This window comes from Falco punctatus (assembly GCF_963210335.1).
Source record: "Falco punctatus genome assembly, chromosome: 4".
NCBI lineage: Eukaryota > Metazoa > Chordata > Aves > Falconiformes > Falconidae > Falco > Falco punctatus.
Genome location: NC_137583.1, coordinates 80,159,877 through 80,183,388, shown reverse-complemented (window position 1 = coordinate 80,183,388; position 23,512 = coordinate 80,159,877). Strand labels below are relative to the sequence as shown.

At 35.2% G+C, this 23,512-nt stretch overlaps 1 protein-coding gene across 1 annotated transcript in view; it reads right to left on the bottom strand.

The window, feature by feature from the left end:
• Positions 1–23,512, bottom strand: part of PHF14 (PHD finger protein 14) — a 166,887-nt gene that overhangs the window by 102,903 nt on the left and 40,472 nt on the right. Inside the window, exons 6-13 of the mRNA XM_080382684.1 lie at positions 23,098–23,235; positions 21,053–21,199; positions 17,175–17,445; positions 16,513–16,619; positions 14,916–15,011; positions 13,256–13,359; positions 11,720–11,851; positions 2,649–2,817 (exon numbers count right to left, since the gene is read on the bottom strand). Coding sequence (XP_080238810.1) covers positions 2,649–2,817; positions 11,720–11,851; positions 13,256–13,359; positions 14,916–15,011; positions 16,513–16,619; positions 17,175–17,445; positions 21,053–21,199; positions 23,098–23,235 — 1,164 coding nt within the window. The remainder of the gene's footprint in view (positions 1–2,648; positions 2,818–11,719; positions 11,852–13,255; positions 13,360–14,915; positions 15,012–16,512; positions 16,620–17,174; positions 17,446–21,052; positions 21,200–23,097; positions 23,236–23,512) is intronic.

Below are 23,512 nucleotides of genomic sequence, written 5' to 3'. Positions count from 1 at the left end.
GATTACACACTATTAGCCAAGCAGGCTTGCCAATTCTTTCCCAAAAAAACCCAGATTAAATAAAACATACCCAGAGATACGAACTACACTGAGAAGAGATGACTGTGAAGTAAGTGTATTTTCAAGTTACTCATTTTTGCTTCTTTATTTTAAACTATTTTAAAGGATTTGAGAAGTGAGGGCACAGGACAGAACAAGTATCTGGTCATCATTGAAATGCACCACATAGATGTTCTCTGTGTAGTCAGACTCGGCTTCATGTGCGAAGTTTTTCAAAGGTAATTTTTTTCCCCCTCAAATATACAGACAGCCCCAGACCTAATGAATAAAAAAGTAATCTCTTCCTAAAAAAACCCAAACCAAAACAAACAAGCAACACAAACTAACAACAACTTTCCTGTGTTCATAGCAAAGGTGAGTGGAGTCCCATACTGCCAGAAAGTATCTATTACAAAGTCTTCTAGAGGTTATCATCTTCATTTTGTATACAGCCTAAGTGCACCAAGATCATGAAAGAGTTGAAATGAAGGAATTAAACCTAGTTCAGAAGAAAGAAGTCCAGCAAGTATCAAGGTTATGAACCTTCTCTTCCACAGTTAAGTAGAAGGCAGTAGGAAATAAATAAAGAAAGAAAGAACCAACTAACAACCTGTCAGCTATGGGAAGGCTAGAAGAGTGGAGCTAACTTGACAGAGAAGCCCTGACCACAGCGCAGCAAAGATGTTATCTTACAAATCTGTATGCTGTCAAAAAGCAGAGAACTGGAGAGAACCGAAAGACAGCCTAAAAATTCAAGCAGAAGAACAAAGCCTTTCTGAGACTGGTAGCAGTAATTTTTCTAGTGCAATGCTGTACTGTGTCAACATACTAAGTCCACTCAAAGTAAATTTAATCTCTGTATTACATACCACAATGTGTGTTGATATACTTTCTAACAAAGGAAGTGCCGAATCACCAATGTAGCACCAGTGTAGCAGATCACAGTGTCACAGCGTGAGGGGAACACTTCAGAGCAATCAGACTTCTCTCCATTCAGCACAGAAGCTTAGCAGTTATTGCATGGGACCCCGAACAAATGAATCTTGTCTTTCTACAGATTTCTCTACCAATGCCTTATATCGCTCTTCTGTCTATTATTAGTATGAATGTCTTTCCTGCAATACTTTTAGGTCTCTTTAGTCCCATAATCATTAATCCCCACATCCTAACACCACTACATTAGGTATAAAAAGAAGGAAGAGAGAGAAAGAAGAAAAAGGGGAGATGCAAAGGGTTCAGTAAACAGGAATAGCAGGTAAGTTCTTTCTGTGTGAAGAACAGCCTGACAACAGTCAGTTCAACCCACCCACACAGCTGTAAGAACCCATGTGTTCTTACACGTAGGGAAGAAGGGAACCTTCCCTCAATGAGAAAAAGAAAGGAAAACCAGTTTCTCTTCTACAGAAAGCTTCTCTATTATCCACAAAACTTAATTTTGGATTACTGACACTTAACAGTTTGAGCTACATCCATCAGTTTGGCTTGAGTCATTCTTAAAGTTCTTCTTAGTCATAGACCAGGAAAAGGAAGCCATTAGGTAAATCAAAGCTGTGGCCCAAACAGTCCAAAGGTACCGAAACGTAATTTAAGCAAACATTTAAGGTTAGGTCAGGAATATACTTGCTTACTCATACAAGCATAGTCAGAAGAGTTAAATATGGTATTTGCTAGTAGAAGCATAAAAATTCTGGAAAGCTCTGAGAGGAAAATGAAGTTGTGCTGCATGAGAGATTAAGTATGTCTAACATAAAAGGGTTTAAGTATGTCCCAATACTAAGTAGTATATTGGAAGATTAAGCACTAATTCATATATAATTACTACTCATGTCCAAAGGGTGATGGGAACACTACTCATTCCCCAAACTGGACCTAAAAGCCCTTTGATACTTTTATGTACAGTTTACAGGTGATGTGACATATCACACATGAAAAACCTTGTTTTATGAGCAAGTAGGAGAGCAAAATTTTAAGGATTAGAGCGCAGTGATTAATAAAGAAATTCTACTTTCAAACGAAAGAAAGATGCTAAATATATTTCATCAGTACAGAAAGCAAGAGCTTTTGCTACTATTCTCTAAAAACTACCCAGAAGGAAAGTTTAAGAAATCATACATACATACATACTAGGAAGCTAAACAGACTGAAATAACAGGGTCATGTGATAGCCACAAAATGTGCAGTCGGTCAGTAAGTTGTCTGTACATAAGGAAGTGACTAATTACTTTATAGCTGTAATTTGCGTATCAATACATTTAAATCAGCATACAAGAACAGTGTCCTTACTATTAAGGTGAAGAAATTCTGCAAAACTAAGTTTAAGTGCAAACTTAATTTTCGCTTTTTCTGCAATTAACAGAGGACTTTGTGAAGCAGGCAAAAGGAAAAGCTTGTACAGCTCTTCAGTTCAGTACTGTGTTTCCCAGCTTTTTGCTTTAGCTAAACTACATATTTAACACAAGTAATAAAGTATTAACCAAAGGAATGGGAATTCATAAAAAAAAAAACAGATCATCAAACTGAAATCCCACAGTTCAGAATATCCAAAACATAAGTAATCTTAAAATTATTATGAATAGGAGCTGCATAGCAACAACTCAACCATCATTTACCGTGTTTCTGATTGGAATTTTCTTCGGTTCTGGTGGCACATCCTGAGGAACAAATTTCACTGGTTCCTTAATCTGCCTTCTCGATCTTTTGGTACCATCTGGCAAGGTTTCCATGGCAATATCAGCCTCCATGTCACTGCTACCTGCCTGGTCACACTCTGAGCACTGCCTGCAAAGTGGAAGATTTTCTATTTAATACTGCAGTCACAAAAGCAGAAAAAGAAATGTATTGAAGTGTTTGAGTTTAAAATAAATTCAGAAGTCAACAAACCAAATGGACACCTAAAGAAGTACATTAAATGTATCATATTTTAAGCAACTAAGCAAAAAACATGCAAGGCGTTCTTACTGTTGGATTTTTTCCTGATAGTATTCAAACTTTAAAAACAAAGATTTTGAAAGTAGGATTTAATCTTCAAGAAAAATGCAGCCTATTTCACCATTTGCATCCTACCATATCCCCATTTTTAATGGTGTCCACTGATCTGTAATCTATTCATCATTGTAACTGCTGCTGCTGTTTAATCTTTACAATGACAAGCTGCTGAATTCATTCTGGTGAGAGCACTCTTTAGTGGCAGGGATTTAGAAGACTTATCTGTTACGAAAATTAATTTTAATATGTATTTTCTAAGGCAGTAGGCTTTAAATCTGAAAACAGTTAAGAGACAATTAATGATACGAAAGCTGGAAAGTTAACAAACTTTGAACACCAAGTTGAAAAAAACACCTATTGATTTTTTGGAAAAGTACAAAATCACTATCAACTTCAAAAGTGAACAGATGCTAAGGTAATGCTATTAACAAGCTTCATGACAGAATTAACAAGATGGGAATTCATCAAGTTTCATTCTTATTCGCAGAAAATATACATCTTATGCAAAGTCATAAATGTAGATGTCAACTAAAAATATGTTAACGAAAGTTTAAAAATTATACCCACTGATAAGAGCCATTTTGTAAATTCCTTCTCACACTACACTTCCAATTGAAAAAACAATAAATCCTTTCAAAATCCAATTCAATGCTGTTCTCACATTAAACACGTTCTTTTTATATATATGCATTTATAATACTAACTAAAAAAAAATCAACATTATATTCTGCTATTAATTGGCATTAACAGGAATACACACATTAAAAAGAAGTAAATTTGCTTTTTAAGGAGAAAACCAAAATACATCTTTAATTATTTGAAGTTAAATGTTAATACATGCTTGTGACGAGAAGGCATACCCATCCTGTATCTAAACAAAAACACAAGTCAGTTATGTATGTTATGTCTGAGCTTATTTCTTCAAAGGTACATGTTCAACAGGAACAGTTTTTCTCCTATGGACTTCAGTAATGGCTAACACAGTATCAACTCCATCAACCTTCCATGTTTTCTAATTCTTTTAAACTAATCTTAGTAGTATAATGTCAGACCTCTCCCAGTTATAGCCAAAGACAACAGCAGTCATGACGGTCCACTAGACAGAGCAGTGGCTACCAAGTCAAAATACAGGGGATCTAATCCTGCTCTGTGTAATTTATCAGTGTAACCTTGGCTAAGTCAACACCTTTCTCCTTCAATTTTTCCACATGTAAAATTAAGGTAATTGTGGCTACATTATAATGTTATGAAGATTAATCACTTTTTATCTCTGAAGCACTTGAGGCACAGGTAACAGGACATGCTAGTGCTATTTGCTGGTCTAGAAAAGCAGGAGTACTACAGGGTAGATTGCAGGAAAGATAACAGTGTCTCTCCTCCCTCATATGAAGACTTTTATTAGTAGCCTAAACACAAGAAAGTAATTTTATACTGGTTTCATACTTTGCAAACAATTTTGGGGCAGCATACAGGTGCGCCATACTCTATTTTTCCGCCTCTTTACAAACCTCAGTTCACCACAGACACAGTACCTGTTAACATTTCTAGACCTCTTTAGGACATTAAAATATAAAACCAATAGAAAAATAGAAGATATGATAACTTTCACATCATGCTACTTTTTACAGTTACAGAATCACAGGTTGGTCAGGGTTGGAAGGGACCTCTGGAGACCATCTCGTCCAACCCCCTGCTAAAGCAGGTTCTTCTAGAGCAGGCTGCACAAGATCACATCCAAGCAGGTTCTGAATGTCTCCAGAAAAGGAGACTCCACAACCTCTCTGGGCAGCCTGGTCCAGTGATCGGTCACCTTCAAAGTAAAGAAGTTCTTCCTCATACTCAGACAGAACTTCCCATGTTGCAGTTGTGCCTGTTGCCCCTTGTCCTGTTATCTGCCACTACTGAAAAGAACCTGCCCTACCCCCCCACCCCCCCCCCACACACCTTTGACACTCACTCTTAAGATACTTGTGTACATTGCTAAGATCCTCTCTGAGTCTTCTCTTCTCCAGGCTAAAGTTCTATGTTTACATAAATGTATGTGCATATACACACCCAAGTATGTATACACATGCACTTACATAAATAAACTAAGGCTCACAGACCAAACTAGTATTATTGTAAGATTTTATGGAGAAAGTATTTCCAATGATGTAACAGCAGAGAGAAGCTTCAGACATAACAGCATTCCCTCAAAATTTTATGTGTCTGCTTAGCTAAAGGCTACTTGGTGTTCTTTATTTTTATATGATACATTTTCTTCAAGTTCTCCAACTCAAATCTCTAAGGAGATTTCCTGTTTGGTAAGCATCAGAGAGCACAGCCCTCCATAATAGTGCAGCACCAGTCACACCATTAATTTATGTAATGGAAAACACAAATGAAAGCACTTAGTAAGATCTGCTTATGCAGATGTAAACAATAGCTATGAAAGTGTTCAAAAATATTGTGATGAGCATTTTTTTCAAAAAGATTATCTTCCCTGTTATTATGGTAAAAATAAGTACTATGTATAAATTTAAAAAAATAAGCATTTGACAACTGAAGAGCTGCATTAAAAACCGGAAGTTTGTATAAGACAAAAAAATAGTAGTATGATTTTACAGTAGTATTTGGAGTTGGGAACCCAAGTCTTGCAGATCTATGACCCTGCACCTGATTTAAATCATTCCTGTTCTTTAGCTCTGTGATTTTAAAAGGGAAAGATACTGTTTTTCTGCTACATAAGTTCAGACAGTTGTACAGAAAATAACTATGCAGATCAGTAAAGTACTGTAGTTTTATTAGGGCCCTATTTAAATATAAATCAATGAAGTATTTAAACTTTGATGTTAGTGAGAAATACACGAAACATCTCCACCAACAGATGAGGTACTGCATGCAAGTTCCTGAAACTCCACTTTTATGACCAAGCTTGCTCTGAAACAGGTGATGCAAGTCTCACAGCAATCAAAATGAGAAAAGAGCACGATAGACAAAAAGTAAGCTGCAAAACCATAGTATGGGTGGTGTGTAGGTGTGTGTGTGAATCGCAAAACAAAACTTCATAAATACACCAAAAGATGAGGGGAAAAAAGTGAAGTTAGAAACATGAACTTACAAGCAACCTCTTGATTTACTGGAACAGCCTCTACTATCACAGGCAACCACATCTTCTCTACCCTATTATAAAGCAGGCAAGTTTCAACTACAAAGTAGTTTGGTTCTTAGCTTCCATGGGGCCCACAGAAAAGCTTTTAAAGACACAAACTCCTCTGACTTGGAAACAGTCGCCTAACTTTGAGCTCTTCTTACAGTGGTTCTTGAATTTTAAAGAACTCTTTTCCCATTCTGCTGTTTATTCCCAATATATTCATAGAAAGCAGCTAAATGGCTGCCCTTCCTTTTGGCTACACTGAAGTCATGCTCATTTATTTTCACTTCTTCAAGTACAATCAGTGAATAGACAACCTACCACTACAGGTCACCTTTCCAACTATTCCAACAGTCTTTGACTACCCCTAAATTAGCAAGTATTGCCACACAGAACAAACAAATTAACAAGAGAAATGGTGCCAAAGATTCAACTTCTGTACACAGGTTTTGTTTTGCTTTTAGTCTGGACTTGCCTAATCTAGACAGACAAAATCACTAGTAGGCAATAATACGCCTACTGCTAAAAACTACTGGCAATGTTTGATCCATCAAGAAATCTCAGTGATGACCTGAAACCTTTCAGTATACAGAAAGTCTCTGATTAAGTGCTAAAAACCTACAGAAGAACAGAAGCTGCATGGTTTTGTGGTGTTTTCAATCTGACTTGGTACAAGAATCAATGACATCAGGGATCCCTTCCCATCTCACAAAGTAAACGGATCTTCTCAAATCACTAGCAAAAGACAAGAACAGCAAATGAAAAGGAACACACATTATTAATTTTCAAAAATTATGAATGGTCTAGGCTAATACTGAAACACTGGTTTTGTGTAACTGCATCATGCATGTCTCTGAATTACCTGGTGGTGAATATATTTTTGAGCATGGGCAGCTTCAAGAAACATGTGAACCTATAACAGGGCTTTACTTCAGGGCTTTAGTAAGCACTCAAAGACCAAAGAGGGGTTTCTGTTCATAAAGTTTTAGAAACTGATGTCATGAGCCATTTAATTTAATTTACATTAATTTACAAAGTGAAAAAGTGAACATCTGAATCACTGAGAAAACAAGGAGGGGAGGGATAGTTTGGACATGAGCTGTTTTCTTGGTAAAGCAGCAATGAGAACTGCAAAGAGAAAACCCTGTTACTTTAAAAAAAAATATTACAAATTATGACATTATGATGCTTCCTTATGCTGCAGCTTTACACTTAAAAAAAAATCTAAATGCACTGAACTGATGTGCCTGGCACATGGACACTTGTGAGATGATGATGAGAAAAGCTGAAGAAACACTGAACACCATTCTTTTATAAATGAAAGCCACCAAGTTAAAGATCTCACAAACAGGCCTCAAAGCCAACACACTGGTAAACTTAACATGATTCTGCTTTTGGTTTTGAAATTTGAATAACAAAGCCAACAACGTCTTTGGTATATGAGACAGAAAACCAGATAAAAACATGAAACTATTTTATTGAAAAAATAACACCACAAAAATTAGGAAAAAATTGATTTTTTTTCAATTATCACATGAATTAGACTGCCTTAAGTGTGTTATGGTACATAGTTTCAGAGTGGCTTGCGTGATGAAAATACAAAGGACTCTGTCTGAACAAGACAGTTTTCATAATCACAACTGGGCATTATGCTGGAAGGATCGAAGAAACCAGCACCCTCTGCACACAGAGCTTACTGTGAAAAGAGTAGATTTACATCTTCTGTGCTGAGTGAACACTACTACAGTGCTTCCAGAAAACCGCTCTGTCCTCAGTGTTTAAAAAGAAAAACTATACAGTTATTACTTAAGAGTTCGGCTTGCTTTTATTTAAGAGGAAACAGGTCTTGTAGACGTATTCTGTGATAAATCACTTATTGCAATATTTACAAATAATTAAACCACTTTGAACTTGAGAAACACGGACCATAGCTTTAAGATGACACCAATGCTCTGGTAATTTGAATTAATCACACATGTAGAATGGTGTACTGGAAGGGGGGGGGGGGGGAGCGGGAAGAGGACTGTTCTTATTCTGGAGATAAAAGACAGTATGTATAAACCAAAAATAGTTTGTCAAAGATTTTCAAAGAGCATCTTTCAGACACCAAAGGTACTGAAAATTTGCCATCTGTAATGACCCAAACATCCTTCAGTTAGGACAAGTGACAAATATATTAAAATGTGTATGTTATATGCAATATTATATTGCACTTACATAAGTTAATAATTTTACATCTTTACCCAATGACTCAGGATGAAAAAAAGAATCAAAACATGCTGGACCAGTACTAAATGAGTAGGGTCAGGAATGTGAATGAATGTCCAGATACTGAATGAGTGTCCATGGGACTAGTGGTCAGGAACTCCACAGCTCATTCTGCACTGTGGCAAATAGTCCCCACAGCAGCGTTACCACTAAAGAACTTGGCCTTCCAGAACAAAATTAAAAATACCTGAGTCTAATATAATTGTTAGTCCCTGTTTGGTTCATCTCAGTCCCCAGCATTTCGTATGCTACCAGAAGTTATCACTGTTTTTCAGCAATCTCATTTCAATAGAAAGAGCTAGTCCCTGTTGGTAGCTGCCAAGTTATTTTCTTAATGAAAATGTCAGTATTTCACAATCTGATTTTGATTCATTGCATTGTCTGTCAGCACTTGTACACTGTTTTTGTATCAGTTCAGATCATTCTCTACCAGGAAAATACACAGTTTACAGTCCACCCAGAATGGGCAGGAGCATAAGAGCATACAAGTTGTCAGAGAGAATTACAAGACTTAATTTTATGATAACATGTGAATCAGAACAATACTCTAGTGTTTAATCAACAGGATTTCTAAGAAACTGAACAATTTCAGCTTTTTAAATAGAAGTATGCCACAGCATTATACTTTATGATTAGAACCGCTGGTCTACTATGAAAGTACCACAGTAAAACAGATAGTAATCAATGCTTTCAAGTTTTATTAAAATAGTTATTATGCCCTTCCCCTAGAAATAAATCCATTTGAAATGAGAACAAGCTTTGAATTTGCTATGTTACAAACAATTTCTTTCTATAATATTCAAGATGTATAAATGTTACTTTGGAGAAAACTGTCAGGCCTCTAAACGAGGGAAATTCTTATTGTAAAGTGCTAGAAACCAGTTTCTAATAAGCCGTGAGACACGAGCGCTCACTGGGTCTAAACTCTTCCTATGACTTCATTAAGACTAAAATCATTACCTCCTTTTATAAACACTGAGATAACTAATTATAATTTGTGCTTTCTTTAACATATTAACTTTTAAATATTAAATATATTTTTTCTTACCATTACATGTAATAGTGGATTTAGTTAAATGATTTCAAAATCTTTTTTTCTAGACTGTAATTTGAATTTATATTAAATTCTCATCATGAAATGGAGAAAAACTGTAACTATTAACTACATAGCATCACACACATAAGCTGAATCATTTGGCATCCTCAAACACAGCATAAAATATGAAACATATGGAATAAACTCATGCTAAACTACCCACCCAATATTTAAATAAATGTATGTTGATAAAGTGTATGAGTAATCAAACATTTTGTAAAGGCTCAAGTTAGCAATTATGTGTAAATGATTAGCAGTGATAATAAAATACAAAGTAAAAACTAAGAAACGATTACTTTTAACTGTTTCCTGCTTACTATTTTAAGAGGACTAAAATCAACATTTTTCACCATTTTAGTTGAAGTCTTTCAACCTGCCTAACGGTTGAAGGAATTTCACACCTATACCCATCTTCTTACTTTATCTTTTTGCATTCCCACTATATCCTATACAAGTATCTTAAGAGTACATGGGCCCCACATAAAAAAAAAATAAAATACACTTTTCTTCATACCTCAATCAAAAGATTAAAATTGTAATGAAAACAGCGGGAGGGAGGGGGGGAACCCACAGAATTCTAACTTGGATTGAGAGTCCATTCTATATGCTCTGTACTGATCCCAAAAGAATACATAAAGGCACGTTCAATGATGAAAAGAATGCAATCAATACAGCTCAATTTGTCTGCTATAATCTTACACTCCAGAATATGCCTTAGATAATCAGAAGTAAAAGCTAAGCATGTGATCTGAGATATAATTGAAGCATTAAATTCTCAACAAAGATAAGTTACAGCTTTGCAATGAAAGTGTTCTAACCTGACGTATTCTGCCTTTAACACCTACTGAGAACTGTAGTCTTACAACTTTTGGATGGATGGCTTTAGTGAGCCTTTTCAATTTGTTTTAAAAGCAGAACAAAAATCAAGATCCTCCTGTGCAAATGCAGAAGCTACCAAAAAATTTAAAAAAAAAAAAAAAAAAAATGCTTCCATGTAACATCATTACTTCATAAATTTGACCAAAGAGCTCAGAATGCCTTTGAAATAATGAAAAGCAAAAAATTATGGACTACGTTAAATAATTAAAGCAAAATTAAGTTCAGAAAAATATTAGTGATGGTGAAAAACCTTTCTGAGATTTTCAGCTTTTAAAGGAAATCTCTACTAACTGAATTTACTTGGTTAAATCCAGGTTTTGTCATTTTAAGATACTAAAAAACAGAGACATCTCATTTCATACTGGCCATTGTGCTCTTCTCACAAACATCAAAACTACCCAAAAAGATGACCTAACTAAATGTTTTATGGAATTTGTTAAAAATAATAAAAAAATATTAAGAGACATATGAATAAAAATAGAAACCAAGATTTCTCAGATAAAAAAAGCTTTACTGTATTTTTAGAAGGAATTTTTATACTATTCTGATTTGGTAAGTTAATGTTCAGACAAGGCGATAATGATTCCTGGAGGTGCTATACACTAGCCCCTTGTGCAATGAAACCTGCTTCCGAATAACTGCTTCTAACATAGTTCAGAGCAGTTTGGAAACATGCAGAATTTTAACACAACACAGCGGCACACTCATTTTATGACAGTTTGGAAATCAGCACCTTTACCACATTATCAGTTCTTCATTGTTCCACTTAGCTTTTGTTTTATTCCACTGGCACAAAAAGACTTTTAATCCTTGGAAATGTAACTGCAATTAATACAGTAATGCATATGCTTCTGCCATTGCAGATTTGAGTAATAAGACAGAAGTAAACCCAACAGACTTCCTGTATCACGAAAAACTGACCTACTACTTACAAGTTTATTTTTAAGTATTTACAAGTATTTTCCTAAAAATGTGGACACAGAGTTGCACAACTGGGCCCTATGAGAAAGAAAAGACCAAGCTTTCCATTTCCTGAAGGCAGCCTATTATCTAGCAGCATTAATAATCACAAATGAACTCAAAAGATAAGAAAATTAAAGCTATAATCTATTTCTACACAGTGGCTAATAATGAGAAAATCTTCACAACTCTTTTTTTAACTGTGAAATATCACTAGTAATAACCTGGAAATAAAATGACTCAGTTCAGATTGTGTTATAACAATTTCTGAAACACTGAGAATGTGCAAGTCTATTCATGTTTATGTTGTACTTTAAGTACAGGGATAGCACAAGACAACACATCAACAGCATTCTTACCAGTAACTGTTTTTGGTCTTCCTCGGCATCCTTGTAAGAGGTGGATCCAGACAACCAAGATGATAATGGAGTTTACATGTATCACACAGTAGCAGTAGATGTTGATCATGGTTCTTCTTGCAAATTCCACAACTTTTAATGTGGGTAGCAAAAAAGCATTATAATTACATTTGAAATTATAAATAATAAATGACACATCCCAGCACATTTCCCCGTTTCAATACCAACATGTGGCAACTTCAATTTGAATGCATCATTTAAATGCATAATTATTTTTAAGGAGTTTTTACTTGTATACAGTACAGCATAAAAGACACCTAATATAGTTAACTTAAAAATAAAATGGCTTTCAATCTAGTATTTTGAGAACTTCTAAGCATTAAGTAATCACTTGATACTTCAACAAAATTTACCAGTGGCAAATAGGAAAAACACCATGTGTGCCATCCAAATGCTTAAATAGAAAATTATGCTGCTATCATCAGTCTTAACAATCATATGCTTACTTTAATAATGCAAGCTCCTTGAAATAAGTCTGTGCTGCTATTACATTGGGCAAGGTATCAACTCATAAGAAATTAAATGTCTGTTTTATTACTATTTTTTTACTGGAATTGAAATTTTAGTCATTTCAAAAAGATCAGATGTCCATTGATTCCATTATAAAATGGGAGGAATTAAATTACTGGGTTTGAATGAAACAGAACTAGTAAAAAGCATTAATCCTATAATTTGTTTGTGTATACTTGCAAATTGCCAAATCCTCAACCCATTGCCGCGTGCTCGAGCTTTCCACTCCTCACACCACTAGAATTAACTTTTACTTATGTAACGGAACTTCTTCATTTAGCTTGCTAGCTGGACAAGATACTGCCCACTTGCTATAGCTGGAGGCCTGGCTTCTGCTCGGTAGATAAGCAACAGACCATGCCATTTCTCAGCTGGTGGCAAGAAAAAAAGATCCAAGACTGTGTAATTTGCACAGTCATACTCTGCGACCGTAGTATATGTTCCACTATTAAGCTTAGTTAAAACCCGGTCAGTAGCTTCACAACTTATACAAGAGGCAAAAGGTGGAATACATTTTATTTTATTGGGAACTGATAGAAATAGAAGTAGGGATATTTAAAACACAAGATATCCCAAAGCATTTGACAACCCATAAGCTCAAATTAAAAATTCTTACATGAGAAGTCTTTTATGCACCCAGCCACTGTGACTAAAGAGCAGCAGCACTGTTTGCAAAACCATGAACACAGATAATTGCATTCAAAAGACAAGGTGGTCAGTTAAAAACTTTCACATTACAGAAACAAAGGACCCTTCTATTTCAGCCACAGAGTCACCTTTATCCTTAAACCACTGCCTTCAAATTAGCAAAAATACCCAGCCCTTAGTGACAGGTGCTAAGATGACGAATTGACTACACAAGTATTTTGTTAATCAAAACTAAAACAAACAATTTTCTCTTAACACTTTTGTGAAACTGTAACTTACTATATATTGTATCTATTCTGTCAAGACTTCATTACTTGCCTATAAAGTACAGCGGGAAGTGTAGATGTCTTTTGTGTTCCTCCTTCCTTTTTACTTGGTTTCCTTTCCTTAGGAGCACGTAAAATTGCTGGTATGTTCAATTTCTATTGGATTTGAACAAATGCAGTACACATGAGTCTTGAGACTTTTATAAAGAATACCACTCCAATCTCAGTGCATGAAGAACAAGACTCAAATTATGAGTGGGAAATTACTTGGCTAGCTATTTTACAGGCATGACCAACTACTGAAGTTTATCCCAGTATGATTTTGTAACACAAAATAATATATTCTTTTTTTAATTTTAATAAATAGAAACCACATTTAAATACAAGCTTTTAAATTTTTTCTTCAAGCTTCAAATACAAGAATGCATTTGTCTAGGCAGCTGAAACAAGCAAAGGCAAATTCACAAAACTGACAGAAGAATCTAAGGCAGTTTCTTTTCCCCCACATTCTGGCTACACTGGTGCTCGATAGGTTAATTAGAAAAATTATCTTATTGGACCAAGCCCTCCACAAAGCAGACAAGATTCTCTTTGGGTTTCTACTAATCTGCAGCATGCTAGCTTCTCAGACAGCAACCATCTATCAAAGTCATTTCTCAGCAGCCCCGTGGGCCTGCATCTGTTCAACCAACTGGAAAAAAAATGTCATGCAAGCTGTGTAAATGTATTCTACTCAACTTTTCTTGCTTCTTTTCTTTCTAATTTAGTAACATTTGCACCAGGAAATATATTTGTGAATACTTACTAAAAGACATCTTAAAAAGGAGGGAAAAAAATCATTCATTCAAGAGCTAACTTACGTAAGAATACTTTTTCACAAGTTGAAAAGATAGGCAGACAAACAGAACTGGAAAAAGCTAGCATACTTTAAGAACCACTACTGCATAAAGAAAGGGTAAGTTTCATTTTCTGAACAGCTAACTCAGCAGTATGAAAGTGCCTGGCAAAATTGTGACCTAATTGTATGTCTGCATTTCACAATGAACGGTTTCTTCAATCTTCCTTAAAATCACCATTGGAATTCATTTCAATATCGCTCTGACTTCTAAGATGTCCACTGCCATTTAGTATGTTTGACATAAAAAAATATATCAAAAACTGCATGAATCTACACTTCTCTTTTCCCTGTGTGTTTCACTGAGAACAAAGATAATTGCTGGCAACAGGAAGTAATCCAAATCTTCTCCTCTCCTAGATATTTTTATTCATTTGACCAAAATATTCTGCTTTGTCCAGTGAAAAGCCATCCCATACATACTGCAGTTTTAAAGGTTTATACCTTAGAAAAGCCATAAAGAGTCACCATATCATTTGAAGCCTACAGTAACTAAAAAAAAATGTGGAGACAAAAATGGTGGGATAAACTCATGCTTCACGTTAAGGTTCATCACAAATGACAGGTCAATCAGTTATATCAAATGAAAGAATTCTGCAAACAAGATCACTTTTACAACAACAAAATTAAGTTACAGGTTCCCAGTAGGTGGTTTGCAGAAATCTAGGTATTTCAACCAGGAAACATCCCCAGAGTAAAGCCTGGGTCTGATCAAATCAATTTATTCAGCCATAGAAGTGACAGACAGACAGAAAAAGGCCTATTATTGGAAAACCAGGCCTGCCTATGAAGAACTGGAGGGGAAAAAATAACCAACCTGTCCAATGATTCTACCCAGCAGAGTCCAAATGCCTTGCCCTTCACTTCGCAGTTTTCCATTCATATTTTGTAGCTCTTCCAAGGACTCACAAAGCTGAAAAAGTAAGAAAGAAAAAGAAAAAAAATAAGGCCAGGAATGAAAATCCATTTATTTAATAAAATTCATTCAACCTCTTACCTATCTAGACTATGTTATTTATTGTGAGATTAAAAAAAAACAATGGAACTCATGTCAGTATAGCTGAGACAAGTGCAATCACAGTTTAACAGACCTGATGAAAACATGGGCAGCCACCTGTTTTGGAAAGATCTGAGGTGTTTCAAATTGAAAATAAGGTTTCATGCAGTTAATTAGAAAGGAAAATAAAATACAGCAACATCTTCCTTGTGTTATCCTTGTGTTACTTAAGCAATAAGATTGTAACAAGTAACCATATAAATGAATTAATGCTCTATATTGCAATACCTAAGAACACTTACTCAATCACTCTCATAGAAAGAGATACAATTTGTTAAAGAAGGTACACAATAAAAAAGGTTTTATTCTCCTAGAAGTAACTGCTAGTTAACACCAGCTTATACAACCTATTAATTTGGTTAAAAGTCAAATCTCCTTCTCCTGTACCATGTTTGGGCAGTTCACAAGGACCTGTTTCTTCATTTCCATGTGTTCTCAACACACCCCCAGAATTAGTAGCAACCCTATTTTCTGTCACCACTAACAACAACATGACAGGTTGCTGAATTCAGCAATAATTGCAGCATGTCATCCATCACAAAAAATACAGAATTCCTATGTTGCATTTTAAAATATTTAAAAATAAAAATAAATAATATTTAGTAAAAATGGAATCAAAACGGAATGAAAATTATTTTTTAACCATGACAATGAGTTAATAAAAAAAAATAAATAAGCATTTGGGGGAACAATGCCATCATTTGTGGGCCTCAAATTCCCTAAGCTCAAACAAAATCAGCAAGGGACACTACGGATGTGTGAATACTCACTATTTCAGCCTGAAAAATTAGCCAAATCATTAAATCTAGGATGAACACAAGTGGAGTTGGAATTAACATAAATAAAAAGTCTTGTCAACACTCCTGACAACCCTACATTCCCAATTATCAAGTAGGGTTCCAGAGAACCAAGCAAGTCTAAAAAGAACCTAGAACTACACACAAGCAAAGCAAAGCAAAATAAGGGGTGACTGGTGTGGTGACAAAATCTGTTGTCTCAAAGTCTCAAATTAAATGCATATAAAGAATGAAAAACAGAAGGGCCTTAAGACACAGTTCACTCATGAGGGACCTGTCTGTTCACGTGCAATTTGTTACTGCAGCTTGTGGTGAGGTCAGTTAAAGAACTTGTGCCTAGCCAACATATGACATTTTAGATGTAAATTCTATTTGTGTGGGGGGGTGCAGACCATAGAGTATTTTTAAAAGAAGAAATGTATTTTTAAAATGTTACTTTTAAAGAAAGAATAGTTTGTGACTTTCTTTCCAAGTCATTTTGTTTGGAAAGAAAAAAGCCATCGACGTTAACAGTAGCAATATTAAAACAGTTCAACAGCTTATTATCCCTTTTTCTTCACCTTATTATACTCCACATGAAGCTTTTCTTGCTCATTTTCTAATTTATCCTTGATATTCTTCTGTTCAGCCATATTCTCCTGGATTTGAATCATGCGCATATTTCTCTCTATTTAAAAGAAAACTGCATTATTTCCAATCCTTGGATATATTCTCAAGTTTTATGCACTGAAAAAAACAGAAGCAATAAACAACAAAAAACCAACAAAACTACAGCCTGTAGGTTGATTACACAGACTAAGTAGAATGAACAGTCATGACATTTACATTTTGCTGCACAAATAGTAGTTATTTAAATGGTGAGCTTTGATCAGCCACTGGCAAACAGTCCCAAAGTCACACAATTCCACATAGAAATGGAGGAAAACTTAAGAAAAAAACCTGATACCAAAAAGGTACCTAAACTTCCACTCCCTTCTTAGCAAAGTTAAGCCTCCTGTTTATATTTGACAGATTTTCTTTTTTTCTGACATGTAACTAACTTTCTGTGTAAACAGAGATACCAAGCAATAATATACCTGACCTAAAATGAAGCCATCACTCATATTTATCTATTAATAACAATGAAATACAAGTAAAATAAACAAGCCAATGAATTAGCACAGTACAAATACAGCAAAGTTATGATTCTTCGTTGAGAAAAATACGCAGTTTTCATCCTTACCAAGATAGTAATTCACAAAATCAGCAGTGAGAGCTGGTTGTTTATGTTTTCTTCTTCCATCAACACTGGAACTAGTATCTGAAGTATCCACCGGAAAAATGTCTGTACTAATTCCCATTAATTCGGCTTTGCGCATAAGCTTACGTATGGCTGAGGCACTGCTAGTAAGTGGTCGTGGCAGCTTCTCCCTGGGAACCCAGGCCTGAGGCCTGGTGGTGCGGGCCAGCTCCGCCTTGGCACGGTACTGCTGCAGCCTGGCATTGATTCGAGCCTGCAACAAAGAATTCCATATATTAAAAACACGAGGAAACATTTGATGATTGGTATTGAGTTATATCCTTTGGGAACATACCGGCATTTTATTTTCATTTTAAAAACCACATGATCTAATCAATGCTATTTTCATTCCGGAACTCTACAACTCCAGAAACTGCTACTAATACAGACATTTCATTTTACTTCAAAACACATACCCAAATAATATTATCCTTTCACTGGGTTTTGGAGCTATGCACAGGATTCTTGATGAGGTTTCCCTGCCAATGAAAGTAACACAAATGACTGCTGGCTTTCAGACAACCCCTTCTACTAATGATGATTTGATGGGACTGTGAAAACTCACTACTGGGAAAAGCCTTGGCTGACCTATCAACAATACATTTAGATACACTTTAATTGGTATCTATGAAAGCAATAATAATTGATGAAGAGCATTTTTGCATTATTTGACATCCTTTCGTAGGAACTCCTTTCTTAACGCCGTATCTCTTTATAGATGTTAAACTAGCTGATTATGTGCCAAACCCACAACCCAAACAGAAGTGAAGTAGCCAAGAGAAGCTCACAATATGTATTGTTGATGACATCTGTATATTTGTGACCATCTGGGAGCTCTACACCAGAAGATCATGTTGTTACTGACAGTTGGAAAACACTGTCTTGCAGGAACTCTATGTAGTGGTAATTCTGGCAGAAAATTACATCAACATACAAATCTTCAAAGGCAAAACTCCATCTATCACTTAGAAGCTGTTTACTTGCCTGCAAAAAGAAGAAACTAAACTAATCCAACTGCCCCACCATATGGTATGAGATACTCCTGACAAAAGCAAAAAAGCATGCATATATATACACGCTATGGTTAAGGAACTTCTCTGATTACAAACAGAATCATTGAAGGTCGTGTTACAAAGAGTTTAACACATGCTACCTTACTAGGTCTTGAACATTAATGACCAAGAAACACAGCAAATGTGGCTTGCGAGCCAGCTCCAACCCCAAGGGCTTTTGTCTTGGACCCACAGCAGCAAGCAACAGATCCACCTATAGCCACCACCTCATTTTATTGTCCACTGGAAGGATGGTTTATAGCTTCCTCAGCTAAGATGCTTCTTTACTGATTACATGCTCAGTTCTGAAACCCTTGGGGTCACTTAAGACGTCACACAACTGTATACTCAGTCTTATTCCAGAAACAGATGACAGATTGGAGTGATTAATGTCTAAATAGAAACCTGAACTCAAGTTACTTGCATTTAAGTAATTTGCAAGTATATACTTTACTCAAGGAATGTAATTTTTCTTTATTGATAGAAAAAAAGTATTTCAGTGCAGAAAATCTTCCAACAATCAGTAACAGTCTTAGACAGCTTTCTATATTATACTCTTTAGAGGGATTTACTTTCTTGGGCCACATGACTTGCCAGATTATTGGCTCAGTTATTCCTGTCTGGGCTACAAAGCACCAAATATCTTTTTTTTTTCCTTCACAAGATCACCTCAAAAAAAAACATTTTCACAATATCAGATAAATTACTTGTATGACTGCTTGCTTATTTATGTTAGTTCAATGTTTGCAAACCTTAATTAAGCCTACAAACTCCCCTGGAAGTGAGCTTTTGTATACATTCATATATACACAGTATATATATATATATATATATAAATATTTTTTTTTTCTTAAATGTTTTTTCCAGACTAAGCTGTCTCAAGATTCTTATTTCTCAGACAAAATCCCAATTTAACAAAGATGTTTGAATTTACCAGTGGGATTTTGATTTCCTCCTACAGACAACATATGGTAAGGTAAAGCATGAATTTATACATACTTTTGTGTCAACTCCCCAGGCAATTCTAGTATGTATTAAGCACCCCTTACAGTTCTGCATTTCTAAAAAGGCACAGAAACCACTAAAAGACTAACAATTAGTTCATAAAATCCCAATACATACAAATGAACACAGAAATGTATTTTTCAAGAATCCAATCTGTTTCCATCCATGTAAATTCAGAAACACACAAAATACTAATGCACACTCCTACATCACCAGAGCCATCAACAGTGAAATCAAGTGGTTTGACAAAATGTATGAAAGTTATCAAATTTGTATCAAGGCACTTATGACACCATGCCAAGTAACTCCACCTGCAGTTTTCATCATTCATTCTTTCAGTTTCCAAACATTTAGTCTGAATAATTTAGATTAAAAAATCTAAAGCGTCTTGGTTTAGGGGAAAGAAGGGTAAGAGACTGAAATGCTGGGAACTTACCAGCATTACCAGCACCACATAACAAATGACTGAAAACAAAGCTAATAAGCCCTGTTGGACTCAAGCTGATTTTGCACAACCAGCACCTATCATTATATTAGGTAGTATTCCTATTATTGTTATTGCTCCACTACACAGGTGCTTTTCACATATTTGAGAGCTGAGTGTATTCAACAAGAATTATGTAACCAGGTTTAAATCAAGTTACACAGAGTTCAATACCCTACAGAAATATTTTATTCAAAATTCTTGTACGATAGAGTTTGCTCATACTCATTCTCAACTGCACAAGCCATTTTAAATTAATATTCTCTACTCCTATTCAAAGGTCTCTGAAGAACTTGAAAGGTATGATTTTTTTTTTTTAAATAAAAGGTTTGATGATATGAAGATTTGTTTTCTAATCATTACACTACAGTTCTCCTTTCAGAAAAAAAGTTATTTCTCTCCCATAACTGTCTTCCATTATTTACAGCATCTGCTACCTTCTACAACAAATTAGGCAGGATTCAGTTAACAAGTTGCTTTTCTACACAGGTATGATTTTTCCACCGAATGAAGTACTAACTAAGCAGTGAAAGCAAAGTCTGCCATAAATTCCTCAGAATCAGAAAAAATCATAAAGTACAGGCATCAAAACATATCAAAGTGCACAGATTCCTGAAGATTGAAACCTCTGTATCAACAGGACATATAGCAGTTGAGCTTTTGCAGTAATAGTTTTTACATGGATCTGCCACTAGACAGTGATAGAGATGTTACCTGAGATTCTCAGATGACTCCCACTCAGCAGCACAGACCCATTTTCTCTACCTACGTAGTTATTCTTCTAGGAAGTCTTTACTATGAAAAAACCCAGCACACAGAATTCTGCTTAGGCCTACAAAAAGTGAAAAAGTATCTAACAAGAAAAAGACTTAGGGAAGTTAAACTCTTCTGCCAAGTTCAAGTTATTAGTAAGGGGAAAAAGCGGATTTTTACTGAACTTTGAAGTAGAATTATGCTCAGTTTCTTGTCAGGTTGTCATTTTTGTTAAGAATCTTGAAGGAAATGTTAAAAAAAAAATCTATGAATCACACTGAAAATATAATTATCAACTTTTTGCCACAAAACCAAAGCAAGATTTTTCAATTCAGACAGGCATAGATAGGTATGCCTATTTGATAATTAGTTTATTGAGAAAAACCTACAATGCTATGTTAAATAACCATGCATTATCAACGTATTTCACATTTCATTTCCTACTATACTAACAATTTCCCATCTTTTCCATTTCTTCCTTGTTTAACATGGATGATTAACACAGATTTGCGTTATTAACACAATACCTGAGCTTCTGGTGAGAGCTGTTTTTCTCTTTCCTGCAAGGACATTTTACAGTAAGACTGTAATGCCAAATAATTCTTCCGCTTCCATTTTCTGTCTAACCTGTCCGCATGCTGTTTACAGTAAGCAAAAAAAGGGTCAGCTATATCCTGTTTCAGAGAAAACAAAGGGGAAGGAACAAAAATAGAGTAAGACACACAAGGCCAAAAGGCTCTGAACAGCACAAACATTCTGGCAATCAGTTCACATGTTGAAATAGACATGTTTTTAAAAACAACTAATATGATAGTTTCTAAATCAATTTTGTCATGTTGATGTAATTTACCATATAAAGGGGTTTTCCATTGTTTTCACTGCATGATCATAAACACTTTTTAAAGGCATTAACTATTTAACTCTTTACTGTTCAATCTTTGCACTATTTTCTCATTCCCAGAAAAAAACACAGAAGAAATTCCTAACTACAAATCTCTTTAACATGTAACATGTATCGTTAACTTCCTGTTGCTTCGCTGTCTCTTGCGTTACTTCCTACAAGGGGTTAACAATTCTGAATAATACAAAAGGCAATATATTTGGATTTCTCAAATGATTTTCCAAATGTTTTTGGTGGCTATACCTCCACGTGATTTATCATCTCTCATATGTTTTTTTTTCCCCTATATTTCATTCTTGCCTCCATCAGATCTGCCTGTTATCATGGCTGTAAGTTTACAGCAACTTTTAGCACTTGCAAACCCTGCAAGCAGACTACAAATATAGTGCCGTGAGGAGATCTAGTTTGAGAAGTATAATTCATTGACAGTGTATTTTCAAAATCGTAAAAACATCATCATAAATCTGTATACTAAGAAGAAAAACTTACAGCAGTTTTCCTTCATACAGTAATAAAAATATTAATAATTTACCTATCAAATTTTCCTTTACTCCACCTATAACACACACAGATCAATAAAATCTACACAGGCTTTCCCTAAAAACATACTTTATTTTTATTTAGGTTTTCATAGCCTGTGACAACTTCCAAAAACTAGCAGCACTCTAAAATCAGATTGTGCTAGGCCTTGATTAAAAATATTTGGTTACAGAAAACATGTAAAAAAATGTTAAGGTGGAAAGGCAAGTAAATGCATATGCCTAGAAGAAATCCATACAGAGCATTTGAAGAATCGATATTACACATAATTTATTAGGGACAACAACAACGTAATTGGGCTATCTTCCTAGTTCCTAGTTCTATTTCTCACAGAAGAAATTATTTTTGTGATTCCTTTAAGAATCACTTAGTGGTCCACTGTTTTCAGAAACAGAAGCAGAAGTAATGCTTGTTTGTGTGTTACCTGTTGTACTTCCTAAGGTAATAAGAAGTTAAACTGTGCAGCTATGAACATGACAGGCTTAATCCAAATGATATATGTATCAGGAAGAAATTTGGCGATATGCAAGTACTTCTATCATAAAAATGAATTTGGAAGTAGGAATTTCAAATCTAAATCGTTTTAGTACTATTACAGGAAGGAAACTGGTGATATTAAAAAGTTACCAGTACGTTATAAATATTTGCTTTTAATTCTGATTCCCAAGACTAATGTTACCACAAGGGAAGTCATATACCTGTACTGCAATTTCAACAAAATACTGGAAATCATGCATGAAAAAATGGCATTAGAAATGTAGTTAATTTCTCAAGACACTCCTATTGGGTAAGAAACCGAGATTACCAGACTGCACAAACAGCTAGGTAAGCATGTCAGTTTAGGTGAACTTCAAGAATTAGAGTTACAATTCATGTCTGTATTGACTGTCGGTCAATTAAGCCAACTTTCATATTAACCCTCTCTATGCCTTTTTCCAGACTATTTCAAAAGGTGCTCAGAGTAATCTGATGAACACAGAGCCTTCCCTGGACTGTCCTTTTACCCAACCTATGACTGGCTGCTGATTTACAAAAGGTTTGCTCAGAGTTACTGAGCAAAAAAGGCACAATCTCAGATAGTCTTCACAAGCTTCTGATACAACCCTTTTATTCTACCCTTTCCATAGCTACCTCTTCTGCTGCCGCTTCCGAGAGGAGACCTTCCTTTTGAGCGCAAGTCACATGGAAATAAGCTCTGCACATCCCAGCATCACAACTAATGCATACACCAGTTCTGGCAAAACGAGGATCTTCACAAAAACTGCATTCCTTTATAAAGAAGAGTGGAAAATACCACAGTAAGTATTTCAGGTGCATTTTTCCTAATATTTAATAATTTATATCTTACATATAAAAACCAAACAGGTAGGTTTAACTCATGTGGTACAGAAATCAAGTATGCTGCTGGCAGTTGACACTACTTAAAACTTCACCCATTCCCAACCCCCACTATTAATTTCATTTTCAACAAGTAATAGAAAAGTACTTTAACAGCCTAAACAGTATGTCAGATGAATTTTGATATGAACTTTCATGTCTCCTATTC